The 18,152-nt window shown below is 46.4% G+C and overlaps 1 protein-coding gene across 1 annotated transcript; it reads right to left on the bottom strand.

The window, feature by feature from the left end:
• Positions 1–582: 582 nt before the first annotated feature.
• Positions 583–17,516, bottom strand: LOC122727461 (valosin containing protein). Its single transcript, XM_043965011.1, has 17 exons — positions 17,235–17,516; positions 12,852–12,963; positions 12,531–12,703; positions 11,011–11,153; positions 10,265–10,395; positions 9,656–9,787; positions 7,366–7,468; positions 6,356–6,489; positions 6,099–6,234; positions 5,662–5,774; positions 4,912–5,076; positions 4,698–4,820; positions 4,212–4,424; positions 3,686–3,994; positions 3,264–3,419; positions 1,272–1,426; positions 583–892 (listed from the first exon to the last, which is right to left on the bottom strand). Exons 1-17 carry the CDS (start codon positions 17,249–17,251, stop codon positions 787–789), a joined length of 2,421 nt encoding a protein of 806 aa, XP_043820946.1. The 5' UTR covers positions 17,252–17,516; the 3' UTR covers positions 583–786.
• Between the last annotated feature and the right edge of the window lie 636 nt (positions 17,517–18,152).

Below are 18,152 nucleotides of genomic sequence, written 5' to 3'. Positions count from 1 at the left end.
CACACACACACACACACACACACACACACACACACACACACACACACACACAGAAAACAAAATAAACAAAAACAAAATGAAATTCTTCCCAAGTCTTGCCTGGGTTGGAGGCACTGCTATAGCACCCTCCCTCCCTGCATGTATAGGTCAAGGAAGATATCAGAATGAGGCTTCCAGGGGAAAGAAGGAGGAGCAGGGGCCAGGACTCAGGTTCTGTTTTGACCCAATGTTTATTTTCCTTTTACAACATGTTTTTGGTTTAGAAACTGCTTGTGATTAGTTAATTTATTTTTCCAACATTAACTCAAAAGCATGTAAAATAAAATGAACCTACTCACTATGTAAACACCCAGCGGCTGCAGCCCCTTATCCTGGTGTGGACGGGGAAAGAAGGGACAGCATGGGCAGCATGGAGTGAAGTTCAGGCGCTTTTTATTACTGCTGGGGGCTGGACGCTGGCTCCCTTGCTCACGCCCCACACAGGCCACCCGCCCGCTGTAAATCCCCCCTCCCCCCAAACTACAACAGAAATGGCGCAGGCTCAAGGCCCCGATTCCCTGTTGGTAATTCACTCTCCGCCTCCCAAATGAAAATCGCTTTTATTTTATCGCTTTTGTTTTGTATTTTTTGCAACAGAAACCCCCTGTCCAGAGTCTGACTGCAGCTTAACTGTTCGGACTGAGGAATGGAGCAGGCCCCGGGTGCCCCCGGTCCCTCTCAGGCAAGTGCCTCCCTCCCCCGGGGACCGAGGCCTGGCCAGTTTGCTCCGTGGCCAGCCGCTGCCGATTAGCCATACAGGTCATCATCATTGTCTTCTGTGTACACGTTGCCGCCTGTGCCTCCTCCACTGCCCTGGCTGGGGCCAGCCCCGCCTTGGTTCCCTGAGGGGAATCTGCAGGCCAGAGAGTGTTCATTAGGATCTGGTAAGAGGCAGCCTCCTCCCTCCCACCCCTAGGAGGCTATCTAATCTAACCCATTCACTGACAAATGATGACACTGAGATCCAGGGAGGGTAAGTAGAGCTTGCCCACAGTCACACAGAGAGGGAGAATTAGAAACTGGATGTGGGGCCCAGACCAAGTCCTCTGACACCAGACACTGCACCTTCTTTATCTGGCCATTGGCCCAGCACAACCAACTCCCAAGTGAACAGATGCGATCCCTTTTTAGCTGGTCCACTTTTTCTTTTCCCTCCCAATGGTCTAAAATGTCTACAAGCCACCCTCCAATGCCCCACTTTGGGTTACACCTCACAAGTCCCATTCCCTTACCTGAAGCTGCCAAAGCCCCTGCTCTGCTGAAGGGTCTGGGCAAACATCTCGTATTTCCGGATGTCATTGTCACTGACAGAGCGGCGGGCAAAGCGCATGGCCTCCTCAAAGTGGTCCCGGCGGATCTCAGGGACCGGGTCATCCTCTTCTACCTCCTGCAGGGTAGAAAGAGATGAGTGGGGGTTAAGGCTGATCAGAGCTTGCCAAGCCTGGCTCTCCCTTTCTACCTCCTTCTCTCCCAAGGGGCATAGGGCGACTGGCACCTTATATCTGGTAACAGAGGTAACCCAAGATAAGACCCAGGCTCCAGGTAATGTCCTAAAATTTAGGGGAAGAATATGTTCTCCATTTTTGGGGTCCAGACTTATGATTTCCCTAGTGGAGGGAACTCCACAGTGAGGAAATTCCCTCTACCAATGCAATTTGGCAAATGCTTTGCAGCTTTGAAAAGCTGTCTAGGACACTGAAACATGATTCACCCAAAGTGCCACTCAGAGCTTTGGTCTTCCCAATTCTAAGGTCAACTCTTTGTCTACCACACATAAGGCTGCCTCTCAAAAATCCCACTACTGACTGGACAGAAGACAGATAAAAATAACGAGAATCCATGGCAGAAGGTGGCAGAATACAATAAGGTGCTGCTGGAGAGCTGCACAGAGGAGCAGGTGTCTGAGCAATGTGACTTGAGGGCAGGAGGAGACTGGGAAATGACAAGCAATGTGTTTTGCTTCCAAGTCAGTATGCATATAATGTAAATCAAAAGATAATAAAGTTGGAAGGAACTTTGTGAAGAAAATTGTATAAGATAAAGTCAGAAAGTTATTGGATCCAGACTATGGAGGGCCTTAAATAACAGGCTAGTTTAGACTTTATTGGGTAGATGGGTTTTTTTCCTCTTCTCAAATATGGTCAGGCATGTGCAATAGAAAGATGACCTTGGCAATGGTGTAAAGGATAGATTAGAATGAGATAAGACTCAAAGCAGAAAAACCAACTAAAAAGCTATTTCGACTATCTAGGCCAGAGGTCATAGGAGTTTGAAGCAGGGTGGTGAATAGTGGGAGAATAAGGGAGATACCACTAAGAAATCTAGATGACTTAGAAATTAACTGCATGTGAGAGGTGAAGGAGAATGAAGAGTCAAAGATGACTTGGTTGACTAGGGCAATGATGATGCTATAAATATAGGAAAATATATTCCTATATTTAGGGGTATGTGGGGGTGGGGAAGATAAGCTGTTCAGTTCTGGTCACACTGAGTTCATGTGGTAGATATGTTACAACGGAGCTCTAGCCTGAGTTCAGGATTAAAAGATACAAATGTAGGAGTTATCTGAATAAAAGTAATAATTGAAGTAAACTGAATGGCTAAAATAGCCAAGGTACAGAAAGCCAAGTGAACAGAGGAGGTTCATGTGGAAAAAATGGTCAAAAGAGAGCCAAAAAGCAATCTAATGCAAGGAGGGAAGAAAATATCAAGAAGGGCATGTTCAATTGTCAAGTACAACATCAAGATCAAGGAAATGCAGAGTAAAAAAAAAGCCACTGGGTTTGGTGATAAGTTCACTGATAGCTTTAAAAAAGCCCTTTCAGTAAAGCCTTGGCAAAAGCCAGGTTGAGGAATATGTGAATAAAGCTACAGCAGTAGCACAAGCTCCTATTTCTTAGAAGTCTAGCGGTAAAGAAGTAAGAACAATAGCTTGGAGGCCTACAAAGGCAAGGATTTTTTTAGGATCAAGCACTTTCATAGGTAGTCAAATGGAAAAAATTAATGCAAGAGAAGAAAAGAAGCTGGAGGTGATAAGATCAAGTAAGTGGTATGATGGAACAAAAGAATGCTTGAAAACTTAAGGAGGCTTCCCTTAGAGGAATTAGAAAGCTCCAATCTAATGTGTCTTTATATCCCCTATCAGAACATAAACTCCTTGGGGAAAAAGTCCTGTATCTGACACTGCCAGTATCCTGCAAACCAGGTAGGGGAAGGGGACTTACCATGGCAGAGGGGTTGGTCTGCCTTTCCCGCTCTCGTCGGATTTCACTCTCAATAGACTCACGGATAGCCAGTTTGCAAGCACGCTGGCAGATCTCTGTCAGGTCAGCTCCAGAGAAGCCATTAGTCATCTTGGCCAGGAACTCTAAGTCTACATCCTGCCAGAAGTCAGAAAGCAAATTCAGCACCCAGACCTGAAGTCCCAAACAGAAGGTCCTCCCTTGCCCTGGTTCACCCTAATTCTCCCTTCTAGAATGACCGTTCCTTACCCTAAACCTAAGAGCTACCCAAGGAACACTACAAATATAGCCTAAATATTTCTTTTGGTAAAACAATATGGGAGAAGAACCACTTCCTCGATATACCAGGCTGCTGCAAGAAAGAGACATGATTGTCAGTTTATCCGTACAATCCTTCTACTCACCTTGGCAACAGGCGACTTTCTCAGGTTGGCCTTAAGAATTGCCACACGGGACTTTTCATCAGGCAGGGGTATGTAGATGAGCTGGTCCAAGCGGCCAGGCCGAAGAATTGCAGGGTCAATAATATCAGGCCTGTTGGTGGCACCAATGATGAACACGTTTTTCTTTGTGGACATACCATCCATCTCTGTCAGGATCTGATTGATAACTCTGTCAGCAGCACCTCCTCCATCACCAATGTTGCCACCACGAGCCTTAGCGATTGAATCCAGTTCATCAAAGAACAGAACACAGGGGGCGGCTTGACGGGCCTGTCAAGGTCATGAAGGAATAACATGGAGATATGAACACTTGTAAAAAAGGCACTCCCTCCTCCCTCCCAAAGGCTCCTTCATCCCCATATCCAATGGCTTTAGTTTGGCAATGCTGAGATGGTTTCATAATTCACTCCAAACACCAGCTCCTAACCACCCAGTTTGGAAATCCATAGTTATCCTAATGAGAAGCTTGATCCAGTACAGGGCTTACCTTGTCAAATATCTCACGGACATTGGCCTCAGACTCGCCAAACCACATGGTGAGAAGTTCAGGGCCCTTGATGGAGATGAAATTTGCCTGGCATTCATTGGCAATAGCTTTGGCCAAGAGGGTTTTTCCACAGCCAGGGGGCCCATAGAATAGGACTCCCTTGGAAGGTGTCATACCGAACTTGAGGAACTTGTCTGGGTGTTCCACAGGATACTAGATAAAAAGAGAGCTCAGGATCACCACCCTTTAATAAGTATTTGGGAAGAGGTGTAATCAACAGCACCTCCACTTCTGAAAATAGGAAAGCCAAGTCACACACCCAGTTTGTTTCAAGCCTCCAGTCTCTCACATCCTAAAGGTTCCAATCTAGGCACCCCAAAGTAAGTTCTCATCTGTTATCACAACCATCTGGGGAGTAGGAACCAGAAGCCTTAGGCACCATTCTGCAGAACTCTGAACCAGTCCTAAGCTTCAAGAACCATTCACCTGAACAAGCTCTTGGAGCTCTCGCTTGACATCCTCCAGACCACCTATGTCCTCCCAGGTCACCTGTGGCACCTCCACAACAGTCTCCCGAAGTGCTGATGGATTGCTCTGGCTCAGGGCCCACTAATGAAGGAAGAAAGAGCTGGAATAAGACTCTGTTTAAAGGAACAGAAGGAGAAGGAAAGAAGCAGGAGTTATGAGGGGACACCCTTACCCGGAAGTCATCCATGGTGACAGCCAGGGAGTTCATGACTTCAGCATCAATGGTCTCATCTTCCAGATCAATGAGGTCCATCTTCTTTCGAATGGCCTGCAGTGCTGCCTCTGAACAGAGGGCTGCCAGATCAGCACCTACATGTCCGTGGGTCTCATTGGCCACCTATAGGCAGAAGATCAATCTGGTTATAGCCCAACTCCATGCCTGGGCTCCCCCGTTCCTCACTGTACAACTAAGATATGAAGAGAAGACTGGTCATACTCCATGCCAAGCCTCCTGGAATCAATCCCTTGCTCATTTCCCTTTCCATGAGTTCCTCCCACTCAGCCTTCTCTTCTCAGGACACATGGCACCAACAGATTTGCCTTCAGAATTTCAACTGTTATATTCTCAAGTCACAAGTTGCCCTTTACTACTCAGGGGACAGTTTACACTTGCCAAAAAAGCCAGGGCTCTGTGAATGGGGCCCTGAAACATATCAACGTTTCCCCTGCCATGGCTTTATTTTGACTGCTACCCACATCACACAACCAGGCTGAGTTAACCTATTTCAAAGTAACCTCAAAATAATTTTTTCCCATACAAGTTTACTAAAAATCACAGTCTTACCTCCCAAAGCTCAGGTCTCTGGCTATACCTTTGTCCCAACAAGTGCTCTACAATTTACTACAGCCCTGCTCCATATAGTCTCTGAGGCTCAGTAAACTCTTCCCCTCATCCCTCTACTTACTCCCTTAACTCTCTTACCTGTTCTAGGTCTACATCATCTGCCAGCTTCATGTTCTTGGTATGGATCTGCAGAATCTCCAAGCGTCCTGTGGCATCAGGAATTCCAATATCTACCTCCCTGTCAAATCGACCTGTGGAGATGCATGTATACACAGAACTCAACCCTGGGCTCTGGCCACATGTGCCTGTCCCCTCCCCAATGTGGGTAAAAGGGAGAACCCCTATTATTAAGTGATCTGGAGACAGCCTCCTACTGTTGGAGACAGCAGGAGACCCTGCTACTGTTGACAGGGAGGGGGTAGAAGGGAAAGAAAAACAAATGGGGAAAAGGAACTTCAGGTAAAGCAGTGGCAGGAACCTGCTACCACCCAACCCAACATGCTAGATCTCGAAGATCATAGATCCTATGATCACCTAGAGAAGAGCACTCATCAGAAAAGCCAAGGGGTCATTACCAAACCGTCTAAGAGCAGGGTCAATGCTATTAGGTCTGTTGGTTGCTGCCATGACAATCACATGTGCCCTCTGCTTCAAACCATCCATGAGAGTCAACAGCTGTGACACGATTCGACGTTCCACCTCTCCATGGGTCTGTTGAAACACAAAGTCCCTGGTCAATAAATAGGCAAGCTTGTACCCCCCCCACACACACACACACATTCATCCTCACTTATTCTCCGAGGTCCTCTCTCTCTCCCTTAAGAGTCCATACCTTCTCTCTCTTGGGAGCAATGGCATCCAACTCATCAATGAAAATGATGGCAGGAGCATTCTTCTCTGCCTCTTCAAAAGCCTTCCGCAGGTTGCTCTCAGACTCACCAGCCAACTTGCTCATAATCTCAGGACCTGAAGAGATGCAGTGTGCCAACAAGGATGAAACTAGTTTCTTCTCCCCAAGGAGAGGAAACCATAGGGATTGCTTACTACCCCCCTCACCAGACTCTTTGTTACAACTGAGAAGCTCTCCAGCCACCTCTGACAGACCCTGTGACCTGGGCAAAAAGCCAAGCTCATGAAGGAAAGCCATACTGCTGGTTTTCCCTGTTATGAAAATGAGATAACAACAATACTGCTAAGAGCAAGTTAAACGACACAAGTTGCAACTATTTGCTTGTAAGAATGACTGCTCCAGAGTATGATGCAGTGGTCACTCCCTGCTTCAGGCTACTTTTCCTATGACCCCTCCTCCTCCATCCTCAGTGGATGCAGGACCTAAGAGGTAAATGGATTTTTCATGGCCTCCCTGACCTTACCTAGGCCTTTTTCAGGGAAAGAAGCCTCATCTCCCCCTAAAGAGCCATCCAGCATTTCCATATAGTTAGAGTAGATAATGAAACAATACTAATTTACTTGCTTAGCCACCCCAAAACTGTCACTTATCCCCCTACTTCCTGAATTCTAACAAGACAGTTCCAGAGGCAAGGACACACACAACATAATTAAGGGCATCAAACACATGCCTAACCCACTGAAGCCATTTGCCTTGAATTAATTCACATCCTACCCAGGGAGGCAAGTGTCCTACATCCCCTTTCAGAACCAGTGGTTCTTGCCTTTGTCTCAGACTTAACAAAGCTGGGGAGGAGTCAGAAGAAAACTGTGTGTGTGTGTGTGTGTGTGTGTGTATACACACACACACATTGTATTTGTACTGAGAGAACATCTAGAAATAAACACTAAGTCAGATCCAACTCACCTCAGGAAGCACTAAGTATAACTCACCATTGATCAGAAAGAAAAATGCTCCAGTCTCATTTGCCACAGCTCGAGCAATCAGAGTCTTCCCTGTTCCAGGAGGCCCATAGAGCAGAATGCCCCGAGGAGGCTAGGAAGCAGCACAAAGTAGACTAAGAGTTAAGTTAATACCCATACTAGTTCTCTTCCCTCCCTCAACTCTCTGTTTTCAAGAAATTTAGCAAAAGCTCCTCATATTGTAGATAAAGTACCCACTGGCCCTGGATTCAGAAGGACCTGAGTTCAAATCTGGCCTCAGACACTTGACACTTACTAGCTGTGTGACCGACCCTGGGCAAGTCACTTAACCCTCACTGCCCCCCCCCATGCCAAAAAAAAAGCTCCTCATATTGGAGATGGGATAAAGTTTAAAACTGATTAAGTCGGGGGCAGCTAGATGGCGCAGTGGTTAAAGCACCGGCCCTGGATTCAGGAGGACCTGAGTTCAAATCTGGCCTCAGACACTTAACACTTACTAGCTGTGTGACTCTGGGCAAGTCACTTAACCCCCATTGCCCCGCAAAAAAACAAAACAAAACTGATGAAGTCCCTAGCAGCAAAAGCAATAGCATGATTCACTATTCATAACCAGCCCAGAATAAGTTGTTCACAGTGAAGTCAATGGAAGGGAAGGGCAGAGAAGACAGGGAATAAGAATCAAAAAATCTGGGGCATGAGCACTTATATCTCAGAGGGCTCAGAAGTTAAGAAACCTTAAAATAAGATATAATACTTGGGAAAACTTGTCAAGCGATTCTAGAAGCTAGAAAAGCACCCAAAGGTGACATGGTCCCCTGACTTCAGGCAGGTAAGACTGTGAAGGACAAATAGCATCTCTAAGGATGCAGGTTCCATACCCTGCATCACTGTCCCATTCCAGTGTTCACTACATCCTCAGGAAATCCTTCCAACCATAATCTCTATTGGGCCCAGCCCATTTAAAAAATTTAGAACAAGAGTTGAAAGACTTTAGAGGTCATCTGTTCCCTGCATCTTAAAGATGAGAAAACCCAAGACCCAGAGAGGTAACTTTGACTTGCCTATTGACTTAGAGTTTCCACCCTCCATGACATGACACACAAGAGCAACAGCTTAGAGCTCCCCTACACAAACCACTCACATACCATAGTATAGTCACTACATTGTACATGCATCCATTACTGAGTTATCTACTTCATGTAAGGCAGTATGAATGAGACATAGTTCCTACACTTGAGGAGCTTTCAATATAGTCATTTCAAATTTTTTCTTCTTCAGGCTAAAGATCAACTTTAACCTAGACCTATTTTTCCATTCCTGTACCTCTTCTCTTTTTGACCCTTTTCTCTAAACTCTCTCCACTCCCTTCACATCCTATAAAGTGACCTGATTTGGGTATAGCACTCCAATTAAGGGGCTTACCTAAAGATTACTCCCTGTTTGCCAACTGGGGGGGGGGGAGGGGAGGGAGGGAAAGAGGGATAAAAATTGGAACCCCAAACTTTAAATAAAATAAAGTTCATTATTTTTTAAAAAATTACTCCCTGACCCCCACTCACCATATTTCTTATAACAAGTCAATATTATGCAAGTTTTTTTAAAAAATAATAAACATTTTTATTTATAGTTTTGGATTCCAATTGTTATTCCTCTTTCCCTCCTCCCTCCCTGAGGTGGCAAACAATCAGATATGGGTTTCATATGTATATGCAAGGTTTTTAATGAACAGTGTTAGTGTGGAAGACAGCTTATGATCTGAACTCAGGACTCAAGCTCTACCTCTACCTAAGCAATCTTTCCCAAAATATAAACCTTGCAAGCCCTCCGTTAATTGCATGCTTATTTTTACACACATTTTTCTAATTACCAACTTTATTTCTATCTTCTGAAAGACTAGGGAAACCAGGCTAGTACCAGAACTTGGGATTTCCAGGTGCATTTGCAGCACCCAAGTCATTAATAAAATGACTACAGGGGCAGCTAGGTGGCACAGTGGATAGAGCACCGGCCCTGGAGTCAGGAGGACCTGAGTTCAAGTCCGGACTGAGACACTTAACACTTACTAGCTGTGTGACCCTGGGCAAGTTACTTAACCCCAACTGCCTCACTAAAAAATAAAATGACTACGGAGCATTCCCCAAGGTAAATGTCTGTGGGATACCACTCACTAACCCCCACAATGACATTAAGGAATTGCTAACTATTTTCCACTCTCCCTTCACAAAGTACAACTTTAAAAATCTTTCCCCCACCCCCTTCTTCCTGGTCAGGGCTCTATCTGAAACCAAAGGTCAAATACCTTTACTCCAATGGCCTTGAAGAGGGCTGGATGTCTCAGTGGCAGTTCCACCATTTCTTTTATCTGAGCCAACTGTTTCCGGCAACCACCAATGTCATCATACCCCACTTCATTGAGAGATTCCTCTTCATCCTGGATGAAAGGAAGAATATATTATCAAGACCAAAGATTCAAATGTGTCCAGTGTCAAAATATGAGGATATGTATTATTTCAGGGAAAAGGAAGGCCTTAAGAAGAACAGATTTCCACAAGGTATCCTGGTCCTGGGTCCAAGAGATCCAAAGAAAATCTCCCCCTAGAAAAGTCTCTAACAGCTACTTCTGGCCACTGAAAACAACTCTACTGGAGGCTCTCCCAAAGGCCAAGAACTGGGAAAACAAGATCTAGAGTTTTGAAGGCACTACTCCTGGAAAAGCTAAACTGTCACTGTGGTCTGAGTATCTGTTCCCAGGTGTTTCTTTCAAAATTACCCTACCCAAGTGAGCACAGTATAAGAAATTACCAAGCCCAAAGGCTATACTCAACACCCCACTCCAAACCATCCTACACACTCAAAATATTGATGAGCTTTTACCATGGGGTGGGGGAACATGAAGAAAAGAGCTTACCTCCCGTTTGATGGGCTCCCCTTCACAATGGATCACTGTATCTGGAGCAACAATGCAGTAGGGGCTGGGATCTGTCTCCACCACTTTGAATTCTACAGCACGCATTCCACCACGAACAAGGAAGATATCACCTGTACGATCATTATTGTATTTAGTTACTACAGGTAATAATAGTAAAGAGATAGTAAACTAGAAAAGACCAAATGGGAGTTCAATCACCAACACTGGGACCCAGCACTCTGAAAGCACATGGATGCCTGTGTCCTAACACTTGGTTATGGGACAGAACATTAATCTGCACTTAGAAAGATTTCTCTGCCACTTGGATACCCTTTTCCAATAAAGAAGAAAATCCAATAAATGATCAAGTTTTGCCATAGTCTAGACTGAACCAAACAAGGAAAATTGGCCAAAATTAAGAGTTTCATATGATGAAAGGAGGAACCACGTACTCTCTAGGAATCAGAATTGGACAAACTGGCAAAAACCTTACCTAGGAAGGGTGTTGAGGGCCACCTGGAACCCAACCACCACCAAGGCCTAGCCTGGCCTAAGAGAAATAAAAGAGGTAGCCTTTTCTCTTGGGGTACAAGATATACCTATGTGAGTGGGGGCAGATGGATGTGAGAAGTTAGAGAAGAAGTCAAAGTATTAAGCATTTTCTAGCAATCATGGATACCTGCACCAAACAGCCCTATGTGAAAACAAATTCCCTTGTAGTTTATTTCCCAAAGCCCTTAACTTACCTTTCCGGATGGGTCGATAAGCTTCCAGGAAGTACGGCTTGAGGTACACCTCAAAGAGATTGCCGGTGATGCCTTCCACCGTGTCATCGATGGGCAGCACATGGATACGTTTGCCGTACTTCACATCTGGGCACGGCTGGATGCTGAGGACGACAAGCAGACTCCACGTTACCCACCACACTGCAGCCCCAAGCACTGGGCGTCGGAAAGGGCCTGGTACAGAGAGCTGATGGCAAGTGAAAGAGAAAAGGCAGGGACGGCTTTAGGTGAAGAGAGGCAGGAGAGTGGGGTGGGAGGGAGGGTAGGAGAAAAGGCAGGAGCTGAAGCAAGACATTGCACCCCCAGGGCCCTGTGCTCCAAGGGGGAGAGCAAATGCCTGAAGTTCCAGATGGGGACCCAGCTTAAGTATAAGAACTCTTACTACCAACTCAAGGGAAGCAATATGGGAAAAAGGAAAGAGCTGCTCTTCAAAGGCAAATTGTCCACCTCCTACCCCTTTTGGTAACTTTGGCCTCACTCAACAGACATTTGGGCCAGCAGTAAGGTGTAAAATGAAAGAAACATCAGCTCAACTTGAGAGAAAGAGCTCTGATACCAGTCATTATACACATGACCAAAGATATACCTCCACTCTATGTGTCTCAAAAGTATGCCTAAGGGGGGCAGCTAGGTGGCACAGTGAATAGAGCACCGGCCCTGGAGTCAGGAGAACCTGAGTTCAAATCTGGCCTCACTCAGACACTTAACACTTACTAGCTGTGTGACCAGGGGAAAGTCACTTAACCCCAATTGACTCACCCAAAAAAAAAAAAAGTATGCCCAAGGGATCTCTTGAGCCTAAACCCATAGCCAGAAGAAAGTAACTAAACACATCCAAGATGAGATAATAGACAATGAGAACCCTAGGTAAAAGGCAATGAAAGAAGACTACAACCAAGGATTGGACAGAGAAAGCAAAGGAAGGTCACTAGAGACCACTCATCCATTACCAGAACAACAGGAGCCACTTCCCTATGACAGCTGGTGTTCTTAACTTACTTTCCTGGGGTCAAAGTCTGACACACAGAAGTTCTCTAATTCATTATCATAAGATCCCTAAAATTCTTGGCTAATATCTCTCCCCTTAATTCTCTACCACCCAACACAAGAACACAGAACCCTCAGCACAAGCAGAGGCAAGAGAGACATTGAAAGAAAAACTATTAGTCTGGGTGCCTAAGCAAAAAGTCACAAAACCCTGGCTTCCTATGAAACAGTGAGACATTCAACTTGAAGTCATGGGGCAGGAGAATTTACCAGAAGCCATCTCATATGGTTCCCAGTGGCCAAAGTAGTTGCTGGGACCTTAGGGTACCTTGAGTTTTCCCCAAGAACATACCTGAACCCTGAAGTGAAGTTCCAAGTCTCCCTTCCGTGGCAAGGAATGCTTATGATAGGCTGGCTTGTGCCTACCTAGTCCCACCCCACTGCCCAGATCTCTTTCAGGTCTCCCTCATTACGGGCCAAGGATCCTCACACACCTGATGACATCCCCCAGGCGCACTCGCAGGTTGTTGCGGACAACCCTGTTCATTCGAATCTTTTCATCTGAGCACGTGTCATCAGAAAGCACAATGCACACAGCTTCCCGTCTCTTCTTGCCTTTAAGCAACACTGTGTCACCTCGGAAGAGCTGCAATTCATCCATCTTGGCCTAGAAACATTGTGAGAGTTACTGGTCATTACGGGGCTGCCCCAGTGACTAAACAGTAGTCCAACTATCTACAGCCCATATCCCTGATGACTACCCTTCCCCATTAATGCATAAAATATACTTGAACAGATCAGCAATATACATTTACCTGGGACAGGGACACCACACTGTTGTCTTCATTAATAGCTTCATCAACAATTAACCGATTGGGGCGGTTCTTCTGCTTGAGAATGGCTGTTGATAAGTCATCTGCTTTTGAACTGGAAAAGAAAAATCAAGTTAGACTCTCAAGGCCACAGCACTTACCCAAGGGCAGTGGTTTTCAAAGTATGGTCTGGGTACCCTGGGAGTCCCTGAGGCCTTGTCACAGGGAGACTTTAAGGTCAAAATTCTTTTCACAATACTAATGTTTTAATTTAAAAAACTGTAGGTTCTGATAGCTAAAACTAACAAACAAAAGCTCTTTGGGGTCCTCAATACATTAGAATACAGACATAACAACAACAATTTCCGAAAGACAAAGCCTAGAAGGCTAAGCATGAACACTGACCTATGCAACACCCATCCCCACAAGTTTTCAGTGAATTTACTGCTAATATATCAAGTCTTTCTGCCTCAAAGACAGAAAAAGATCATAGGAGACCTACCTAGGTGTTCTGGAGAAATGGAAAAGTGAATATAAATTTCATATTACTAGGACAAAAAATCTACTGTCCCCATGGAAAGTAATCATAGGCAAAAAAGAAAATGTTTTTATGAGTAGCCTCAAAGGTTAATAATGGTACCATTAGCTACACATCCATTCATTCATAACACTGTTTAAACAACTATGTAAGAGGCAAGATCTTATAGGTTTGAATAGCTAAGATACTACTTAGCCATACTAGGCCACATAATCAAAGATTATGGTTCCAAAACATCCATGCCTGACGTGGAAAACTTCTTTAAACCAGCAAATCTGGGGGAGGCAATGTGATGTATGGGATAGAAAACTGGACTTGAAAACAGATGTACTGGGTTTGAATCCTGTCTTTGACTCTAAGCTGTGACCTTGGGCAAGCCATGTAACCTCTCAGACCCCAATTTCCTCATATAGGGAAATATGATATTGGCCTCAATGACTTTTGAGGTCCCTTCTGGTTCATTAGGCTCCTCTGTTTCTAACAGCAAAGTCTGAAGTAGCAATTTCCACCAGAGCTCAGAGAGGGCCCAACCTTTTTTCAGGTTGCCTGGGTTAAATCCAACAAAAAGATCCAAAATACCCTATGGTCTTCTGTCAGGACCCCATTTTAACCCTTCCCTAATGGCTTCTATCTACAAATGTAGTAACCAGTCCAAAGACTTATTAGAAAATTTGTTGGAAACCCCAAAAAACAATAGAATGAATTAAGTCTGAGGTTTCCAGGGGGGGAAAAAGTTCACACTGGAAGCACAAAACCATTTTGGAAGCCACCAAAATGCTACAAAGCAAAGAAACTTCACAGGAAGTTGTGCCCCAGGACACAGCTTAATAGAGCTAGTCAAATGTCAAGTGGTCGAAACCAAGAAATGCAAAAACAAGTAAAGAATTTCTCCTTTTCATTAAAGCTTAAAAAAAAAAAAACCAAGGCTGTCAAGGATAAACTTGCCACTTATTCTACACACTACATAAGAATTCAAATAAAAACTTTGAGGGCATATCAGTAACTATCTTACCAAGCCCTATTCTAGCACCAATCAGCTGAGCTTAGGAACACCTCTTGATTTAATTTGGACAGGACTTTGGAAATGATCAATCAACTCCTCTTTGAGCAAGACCTAAAAAGAGATGAATGCTAGCAATAACCTTAAGCCTAACTGATGAAGAAAAAAAAAGTATTTTGCATCATAAATATTTTTTTAACTCCCAAGAGTAAGAACTGTGTTGGGGAAAATGGGATCAAATAGTCAATGGGATCAATGCTCTCAGATTTCTGGATACACCCACTCACCCTATTTCTTCTCCACAAAGCTATAAGACTTCTGTTAACTCTTCCATACAAAACACAGGACTTGGAAAGAACACCCAATGTTACCATTTCCATCAGTTGAAAAACTCACCTGTACAACTAATGCAATTAATATGCTTCAAAGCCAGAAGAGGATAATAATGATAAAAGATCAGCATGCCTACTGCCAAGCAGGACTTAAGTGCCAGTTCAGAGCACTGAAAGCTCAGCAGGCACTGAGCTCATCAGGGCCCTCTAACCCAACCTGCCCCTCCCACAATAGGGACCGTAGTGAATTGTCTCTTAAGGCACAGCCATCTTGTTGCCTTACTAAGGTAATTGGAGAGTAGTAACATAAAGGGGCAGGGAAAACGAACAATTTTTTTTTAAATGTCATTAGGACAAATTTGTGCTACAACCTATCAATAATCCAACTATAAAACTGGCTTCTCCAAGGGCAGTCTGCCTCTCCTGCAGAATAGAAGAAAATTAGCTCAACTGAGGCAGCAACTCAAATGGTATGCTAAGTCTTTAAAGCTCTTTAGAACACAGGATCCTAGATCTATGGTCATCTAGTCAAATCCCCTTTTACAGATGAGGAATCTAAGGCATAGAGAAGCTAAATGACTGGCCCAAGCCTAAGCAAGATTTGAACCTATGGCTCTTTTGAGCCATGCTGTGTCATCTTCCATCAGCCTCAGCTTGACTTAGACCCTAACCAGAGTAATCCTGGGTCCACACTCTGGGCTCTATGACTTCGGAGGGCCAAAGAGAACCCTGAGATACAAGCAACAAATATGAGGAGGGTTCTAAAGAGCAACACACTGATTTAAAAACCAAAGGTTTAAAAAGCCAACAAGTTCTCTAGCATGATAAAGAAAATGCTTAAGAAGTAGCCTCACAAAGGTATTACTAGAATCATTAAGCACTACTACTACTAAATTATACCTTACTACATGGAGAAAAGGCAAATAGAGAAACTACACTAAAACATAGGGAGGTATAGTAGAGAGTGCTGGACTCGAGAGAGGAAAATCCAAATTAAATGCTGAACCATTTCCTAAAGGATAAAACAAGAATAACAGCATCTCTCCTTCCTATGGAGGTTATGAGAATCAAATCAGATATACTTGTATATTAAGTCAACCAGCATTTATTAAGGGCATAGTATGTTCAAGGCACTGTACTAAGTGCTAGTGATACAAAACAAGGCAAAAAGCAGTATTAAAAAAAAAGTCCCAAACACCGGAAAACTCTGATACACTTATTCTTGGAAGCAGTGAAGGGCAGAGAAGGAAAATATTGCCTTCCAGGGAAAACCTTGCCTTTCAGTCCTGGGAGTTTATCAATTTATTTTAAACTTCTAATATTCTAAGCTTTGGGCTAAGATTGGGTTGTAGATGTCCAATGAATGAACCTTCTGGGTTTACCTTCTTCACCATTAGGAACCTACTACCTCAGGGGCCTAGTTCCCTGGGCACTCCCAACCAACAAAGCTGGCATCCCCAACACCAGTTGAAGCCTGAATTTAAAGGCAGCCAGTAAAGCACCAACTGGTAATAAATGTAAGGATGGAAACCATTAACAGATAAGCAGTTCCAAAGTAGAAGGAAACCAGATTTCTCATCTGCATAACAAGAAGCAATGAAATAGGCCATTTAAAGGGGCTAAACCGGTGCCCCACCCCAATCGATTTGCTCTCCCCGCCCCCAACAAAGCAACAGCAAACCTACACCAGAACAAAATTTCAGAAAGTGATTTTAGCACCAAAATGCCAACCGCTTTAGCCAGAGGTAGACTGGGTTCTTCCTCCTGATCCCAACGCCTCCTTATTAGCCCTGCACCAGGCGTGAGTTCCCCAACGGGGTTAATAAATTTCACTCGGCAGCCAAGTCCAAGTCCACCCCGCCCTCAATAATCGCCTCGGCCTGGAGGACTTGATTTCCCAAAACGGTCTGGTTCCCACTTCTCAACCAGGATCTGGCCCGAGAGCCCCAGGCCTCACGTGGCCCGTCCCCCCCCCCCCGCCCCCGGCCGGCGGCACCGGGCCCCGGCATCGGCACGAGCACAGGCCGGGGCCCTGGAGGAACCACCTACGCCAGCCGAGGAAAATCCCGGCTACCGCGCGCACCTCGCCATCCTCCTCCTCCCTCCTCCCTCCGCAATCGGCGAGGCTCTAAAGGACGAGCGCAGGGCAGGTGTCCTGGGCCCAACGCTCCTCGCAGGCGCCAGCGGCCCGAGGGCCAGACTAGGCCCAGCGGGGCCGGGCCCCTTTCCCCGCCCCCTGCTCCCGCGGGAGACGCCGGGGCCTGCATGACACAGCAGGATCGGGATCTGGCCCGAGCCGGGGCTCGCAGCGCCGCGTGCCCGCCGGGCCGGGCTCGAGGACGCGCGCCGGGGAGATATGGCCGGCCTGGCCTGCGGCCCATCCCCAGCATGAATTGCGAACGGGGCCGGGGCCTACCCAGCTCGGCTGCTCGCCCGAGGCCTGAGGCCCTAGGCCCGGGGCCCGGGGCCCATGCGCGCCCCCGCGGGGGGAGGGGACGCGCAGGGGAGACACTTACTCGGCTCCCGAGGCCATGGCGCGCGCCTGTCTCCCGGCCGGCGGCGCGCGGGTAACGGCTACGAGGGGCTGACGGCGGGCGGCTGGGCCCGGTAGGGCTCGGTTCTCCCAGGTAGACGGTGGCGGTTCCTCCGGGTGGGCTCCCTCTCGTTCTTCCCACGGAGGCGGCGGTGGGGAAGGCGGGTGGCTCGGGCTCCGGTTTCAGGAGAAGGAAGCGCTGGCGACTACGGCGGCGGCTACGGGCGCTTCAGGGAGACTGAGCCGAGAAGAGCCGAATCATCGGAAGGGGAGAAGCACGCGGCACAGCCAATCGGCGCCCGCGCTGCCGGCCCCCTCCCTCCCCTCCGTCCCTCTCCCCGGCAACCCGCTAGGATTGACCAATCAGAAAATTCAGCCGTAGATCCGCGCCCGCCCCTGAGGTGAAACACGCCTGGTAACGCAATGGTCATTGGCTACGGCGCTACGCTTCCTCGGTGGACGAGGAAGCGCAGCCAATTAATAGGAAAGACGACGTCAGATGGACAGGCGAGAGGAGGGAACTCGCTTTCTCTGAAGTGGACTCTCCCACTTGGCCCCAGTTCATTGGCTCAGAGGGTTAGCGCTCTAGGGTTCCCCAGCCGACGTTAACACAATGGCCTGGGTCCTCTTGTCTCCCCTATTCCAGTCTTTGACCCACACTTCAGTCCATCTGATTCCTGTCACCTATCCCAACTTCCTACCCACTTTCCAGTCATCTCCAAATCCCACCATTCTAACCGCCTTCGCTTTCCCTACAAAATTCCCAATCACCCTCTAACCCTGTGCCCTAGTCTTGAATTCCTAGTCATTCCAATCCAATTCTCTCCAAAAACCTGTCACTCCAGGCCTCACACTGACCTCATTGCTATACGTTGTCACCCAGAAGCCCACGTACCCTTTA

This window comes from Dromiciops gliroides, chromosome 1 (assembly GCF_019393635.1).
Source record: "Dromiciops gliroides isolate mDroGli1 chromosome 1, mDroGli1.pri, whole genome shotgun sequence".
Classification (NCBI taxonomy): Eukaryota; Metazoa; Chordata; class Mammalia; order Microbiotheria; family Microbiotheriidae; genus Dromiciops; species Dromiciops gliroides.
This window is presented reverse-complemented; position numbering and strand designations above follow the sequence as displayed.